This window comes from Aegilops tauschii, chromosome 2 (genome assembly GCF_002575655.3).
Source record: "Aegilops tauschii subsp. strangulata cultivar AL8/78 chromosome 2, Aet v6.0, whole genome shotgun sequence".
Taxonomy (NCBI): Eukaryota; Viridiplantae; Streptophyta; class Magnoliopsida; order Poales; family Poaceae; genus Aegilops; species Aegilops tauschii.
In genome coordinates, this window is record NC_053036.3 from 529,440,109 (window position 1) to 529,446,388 (window position 6,280).

Here is a 6,280-nt window from a genome sequence, read left to right on the forward strand (position 1 = left end):
GATATGGCCGGCCGGCCGAGAAAGATCAGCCCCTCGCACATTGTGATCCTCCCGTTCAGGATCATTGTTTCACTTATGGCGAGACAGGTGCATGCTAACCGCAAGGCTGTGGCTGTCATCCTGTCCCTTGCAAATCAAGCCTCTCCCGCTACCTTTCCGATGCAGTGGTTCTTGGCCAAAGTTAAGGCTTCAAGTTTTAAAAGTGATCGATCATAGACTACTACGTCTTCGCTATCTACTTCGGCTTCAGAACTCATCGTATTCACTCTTGAGTGTGCAGGTTATGGCGCTGGCAAGGGGTGTCGATCATGAGGCCTAGCAATCAGACAGTCGGTTGATGGACTATGGTGTGCCTATATCTGCCTATCCACCATCGGGTGTTATCTGAATATAGCTCATGATTCTGACGGTGACGCGGGCATGATCTCCGCAGGCGCTGCGACACGGCTGCTAAGCCAATAGGGACACTCGGCCAGCAGAATACCTCCAGGTTTCATTTTTTTTTTGAAACGGAGGCAAAAGATTTGCCTCATCTCATTAATTGAGAAGAGTTTTGAATTACATGACTGACCGCCCGTAGACGGCCCGAAACCGATAAGCCTACTCTCACGGCATAAGACAACTCAGACGTTTGGCCCCTGCCAACCCCCAAAGTCTGACCTCCGCCTTGATTCTAGACGTGATTACATTTGGCATGGCGGACACCATCCTAAATACTCTCGCATTCCACTCGTTCCAAATCTCCCATGAAACCAACATGACGAGAGATGCGAGGCCCTTTCTCACATTACCATTGACGCCTACCATGTGGTGCCACCAATCGTTGACGCTGTTGAAGCTACTCCAGTCGGTGATGTGCACACCGGTCAAACCCATCCAAGTCTTAATCTCCGTCCAAATGCGTACCGTGTATCGACAGCGGAAGATGATGTGTGCCGCCGTCTCTGGATCCCTCTTGCATAACTGGCATAGGCCGCAATTTGGCCAACCTCTCCGTTGAAGCCTGTCCGCCGTCCAAACACGGTCTTGAATGATAAGCCAAGCAAAGAATTTGTGCTTTGGCGGCGCCCAATTGTTCCACACTGCAGACTTCATTTTTGATGCAGTGGAGTCGTCGAGTTGAGCTTTGTAAGCCGACGATGCCGTGTACTCACCGGAAGGCGAAAGCTTCCAAACAATCTCATCATCCACCCCGTCATCAAGGAAGACCTCTCGTAATCCAACCCAAAGCTCGTAGTATTCAAGGATGTGCTGAATTGTGAGCCCAGAATTTGTGTTGATGTTGGCAATCCACTTGTTGAGATCCAAAGCCCCATGGATGGTGTCATTCTTGTGTTTGGAAATTGCAAAAATGGAGGGAGCGATGTCTTTTGGCTTGCGACCCCCAAACCAAGGGGAGTGCCAGAAAGAGGCCCTTTGCCTGTTGCCAACAGTGATGGAAGTGCACTCATAAAACAGCGCCATGTCCTCTTCATCGCATGGGTGCCCCAAATCAACCCAAACTCTTTCCGCGTCCTTCCAAACCAACCAAGGCCATCTGAGCCGTAAGGCACGTGCAAATTTTTCCATGTCCAGGATGCCTAGACCTCCAGGTTTCATCAAGCCTCTGTATTGCACATCATCGGGGAAATACTCTCCTGCCATCTTCTTGGCTTCTACGGCACTGAATCTGATGCGCGGGCAGTCAGTGCAAGTACTTACTATCTGCAGACACGGCGCATTTACCTTTGTCCCGCCACGCGGTGAAAGCTAGCGCACGTCTGTCTGGTGGTAACTTTTCTCGTTTCTCAGCTTCAGGCCTGCGACATTCCCTGTCCAGGTCTGTCGGCCGGGTGTGCCGTGGTCAACCTGCCGCGCCATCCATCGGAATTCAGATCACTGCTGCATGAAGCGACGCCGTGCTTATTTGCAAGGGAGAAAAGAATCGCGTCTCGGTCGAGAAGTCAGCTGGAATAAACTTTGCTTCTTTCATCCTCCTCTTTCCTTCTCAAACCATACGCTCAAAGGCTCAAAGCTAAGAGAGGCCCAAACTATTCGAGAGGAGATGTGACCGGACGATTTGACAGACGGCGTCCAACCTTTTCGATCTGTACGTATCAAGAACCACGATCGAACCCCCGTCGCTCTCTCCACTTATCCAGAATCCGGATACCTACATCCTACGACTGTTTTACATATCTTCTAGAACAAGTTAAAACCATATACAGGAGTACAGCAAATAAGACATGCACTCTGATGATATGCAGATATGTATGCAGGGATGCAGGCACATGACGCAGTCGGGGCGAGGCGCCTCGAACTACCGATCGGCTTACATACACGGATTGATTTGCATGGAACGGATGAGATGATCTCTCTCTGCTGCTGCGCGAGCGAGCGATCAGGGGCCGCGATAATGATTGGCCGCGGTGGGGTGTCGAGGAGGACAGGAGTAGGGCGGGACGGCACGCGCGAGGGCGCGGGGCCGCCGGTGGCCGGTGCGGGTTCGCGGGCCCGCCGTCACCTGCGGCTTGCCGCGCCTTTTTCCCCGCTTTGGCGCGAGATCTCCCCGTCGCCGGGCGTACGGCGGGCCGGTCGCCCACGTGCCGGCCCACGCCGTGTCGGGCCGAGGCCACGTGAACTCGGGATCCCGTCGGATTTCGCCGCGCGCGCGTCCGCGTCTGCGTCTCCGTCCTATCCTACTCGGCTGCTCACGCGCCGCGGGTTCGCTTGGTTCCCTCTCCGCCGGGCGCCTCGCCGCAGGTCGCTCCCGTGCGCCATGCCCCTCCTTTTCTTCACTGTGCGCCCGGCGAAGCTGCGCCCATGCCTCTGCGTGGCCGTGAATGATTGGGGCGGCGATCGAGGCCGGCTGCGTGCGAGAGGATCTCCCTCGTCGGTAGACGAATTGTCGGGTCGACGAACCAAAGTTCCCGTATGGAAGGCTTAGTTAAGTCACGCATATTTTATAGTAATTTATTATGCAGAGGATACATTTTCACGGGGCTGATCGTCTGATATAACAACACAGCATACAACATACAGTGTTGTGTTCACCTCAACCACGGAACAACATACAGTGTTGTGCTCTCGTGAACAACAGAACACATGCACTGTTCCCTAAAAAAAAAAACATAACACATGTACTCCCTCCGTAAAGAAATATAAGAGCATCTAGATCATAGTAGTGATCTAGATCTCTTATATTTCTTTACGGAGGGAGTATTAACAAGTCAACCCTGCATTTTTTCTAGAACGCGCATGAGTTTTTCGTGTTTGTATATTAAGGTAGAAGCCGAAATTGCTAATGAAGTTTGAGCTCCATGGAGCTCTTAACTAAAAAAAAACAAAATTTTAGATTTTAAGTTTTTCTTAAAAGATTATGCACATACATATGGATGTATACTACTTGTCTTCAATGTTTGATGGCGAAATGCATTTATATGCGAGCTATACAAAAATAACTAAATCATGTATATCAAACACATGTACTATTCTCCCCACACAAAAAAAACACATGTACTATTCACTATAAAAGTTCAAAAAAATGACAGTGCGCACCACATGTATTCCGTGATGAAATTTTACACATATCTAGTATACATCTATATAAGTGCATATGTATTTATTTTCATTTTTTTAACTTAAAAGGTTATTTTTCGAAGTTTTGAAAATTTCAGACTCCATGGAGCCCGAGAGCAAAAAATCAAGTATGTAGAAGAAGCAACTTTTTTCAAGGTAAGTTTATAGGCGGGGAGACTTGTATGAGATCTCGCATTGAGGAGAGATCGTGAGATCAACCCCAAAAGATCATATTTAGACATTTCAAAAATTCTAAAATCATTTGACAACATTCATGTGGGGTATGTCTGCAACCCGAAAAAAATTAGCTCAAAACTCGATGTATATTTAGAGATTCAAAAAAGACAAATTCCACCGTAAATAGTACTTTGGGTGAATAGTACTGTGACACTATTCACATCTGATTTTGTGATTTTGTCTTTTCTGTTTCTATTGATCTAAGTTGAATTAGGAGCTGGTTGCACATCAAATATTTATGTGTGTCTACAAATATATTTTTTGAGAGTTTTTTATTTGAACATGTTTTTTTTCTTCAAAAAAATCAATCTCATAGATCTCATCTAATGTGAGATCTCACACAAGTCTCAATCCCTAGGCAGCACCATCGTTGTCTAACATGGCTACTTGCACCCAATGGTGGTGCCAGAGCTAAGAAGTTGTGGGTTCGAATGCATTATAAATCTCTAAAAACACCTTTTTTAAAGCTTCAATGTGACTACAAAAATATGTAAGGTTAATTGACCCCACAACTAACATGTATAATCAACACTGTTTGCGTCATCATGCCTACCATCAATGTTGCACCTCTTATTCTCCGTCTCCCACGAGTTCAGTGACATACAATGTCGCTGAACTCCCCATCCGCCCACTATTACCTTCGATGTGTTCTCCCTGTGGATGAGATAGCGATACCGCTTCTAGTGGTAAGGCAAGGATTAAAGGCTCGGAGGATAAAAATATGATGTATCTACGATAAGAGAAGCAAAAGTCGTTGGTAGGTGTTAATAGATTTCTTTTAATCCCAAGGAGTTAACATTAGGCATATTGTACAGTACAGATCATCGACATGGTCCCTATCAGTGTCACTTCCCTTTTCCACTGACTGAAACCCCTTGGAAGTCGTCGTCACCTACACCATGCCTCCACCCCGCTATAGTGGAGCTCTACAGGAACCCAAACCTTAATAACTGCGATTCTCTTTGAGGTGAATACATAATGTGGTATGAATTATAAATGGACTATTCTCTTGAAATTAAAGTAACAATTGATGCACAACATTTTTTTGATCCAATCATCTTGCTATGCTTATGATTATTGGGGCAGGTACCAAGAAACACATATGGGTTTAATTCTTGGTAATTGCAAAAGAATTTCTCTCTCTTTTTCTTTGGGAAAATATAGAGTACAACATAGGTGCATGCGCGCACACACATACTCATATAATGTCACTGGAGATTAGAGTAGCAATGAGAGCGTTAAGGTTGGCGAAATCATCGAAAACATATGCGTTAGTCAGTGGATACAATATTGCAATTTAATTAGTCTTTTTTTGTGCCCTCGTGCTATGTTTTATGCTAGAGACCGGAGTAACACAACATCAAGATTGATGAAATAATAAAAGAAACTAACGCAATAGCAGTACCATATCATCTAATACACTATGCTCCCTAATTTTAGAGGCCTCACAATTAATTGAGGTCTCCAATTTAAAATTGGGTCACCCGATTTTGACCGTGTCAACAATTTTCCAATGGGTTCTCTTATTCAATTCTTTTAATTCACTATGTTTTATAAATTTTGGTATTTCATTTGAATTTGCTTCACGATTTTGACTGGGGCAACGATTTTTTAAATCAACGGCAGCAATCTAATGATACCGGTTTAATATTTATAGATATTGATATATTTCTCTACAAATTTGGTCAATTTTTTAAAGAGGTTTGGATTTTAAAAAATAATATACCTTATATTTTGAAACAAAGAGAGTAATTTTTTAAAAGAAAATCCGACAACATCAGCGACGCAGTAAAGCGCATCCAACCCTTCTAGTATATAAACAAAAGCCACCATCTTATACTAGAAATTTGTTCTTTTCGCTAGGTAGAAATATTGCATTAGATCGATGGATAACATCTTCACACGCCCTAATTTCTCTCGGCCAAGAACTCAGGGATTTGCCGCCGGATACACCATGGCAGCCACCCACCACCTGGCTGGCTTGCCTTGTCAGTGGATGGTTCTTATTTAGCGGAAGAGGGCTCGGCGAGAGCAGGCATGATCTTACGGGATAACTTGGGCTCTGTCATTTTTTCATCAGGTCAACTATTATTCTACTATAACAATGCTCTCGAGGCTGAAATTCAAGCTATTAAGATTGGAATGTCTATGGCTATCGAATGGTGTAACCTTCCGGTCTTAGTACAATCGGATTCGATGGTGACCCTTTCTTCTATGACTGATGCCTCACTTGATAAATCACCCGATGGTCAATTGGTCAGGGAGATCAATAACTACATGCTGCAAAGGAAGTTTAAACCATTCCGAGAACATAGAACATGATCTCACATTGTCTTACTAATTATGCCCGAACGGCTCGTAGCACCACTTGTTGGTTGCAACTGTTGGGGAACGTAGTAATTTCAAAAAATTTCCTACGCACACGCAAGATCATGGTGATGCATAGCAACGAGAGGGGAGAGTGTTGTCCACGTACCCTCGTAGA

At 45.1% G+C, this 6,280-nt stretch overlaps 1 protein-coding gene across 1 annotated transcript; it reads right to left on the bottom strand.

Moving 5' to 3' along the window:
- Window positions 1-606: 606 nt before the first annotated feature.
- On the bottom strand, window positions 607-1,464 carry LOC141041201 (uncharacterized). The gene has a single exon (XM_073507320.1). The coding sequence runs from the start codon at window positions 1,462-1,464 to the stop codon at window positions 607-609; it is 858 nt and encodes a 285-aa protein (XP_073363421.1).
- Window positions 1,465-6,280: the final 4,816 nt, after the last annotated feature.

Bases quoted from the DNA above. Each gene is read 5' to 3' on its own strand.
- LOC141041201 (XM_073507320.1), bottom strand. From the start codon at position 1,464: ATGGCGCTGTTTTATGAGTGCACTTCCATCACTGTTGGCAACAGGCAA.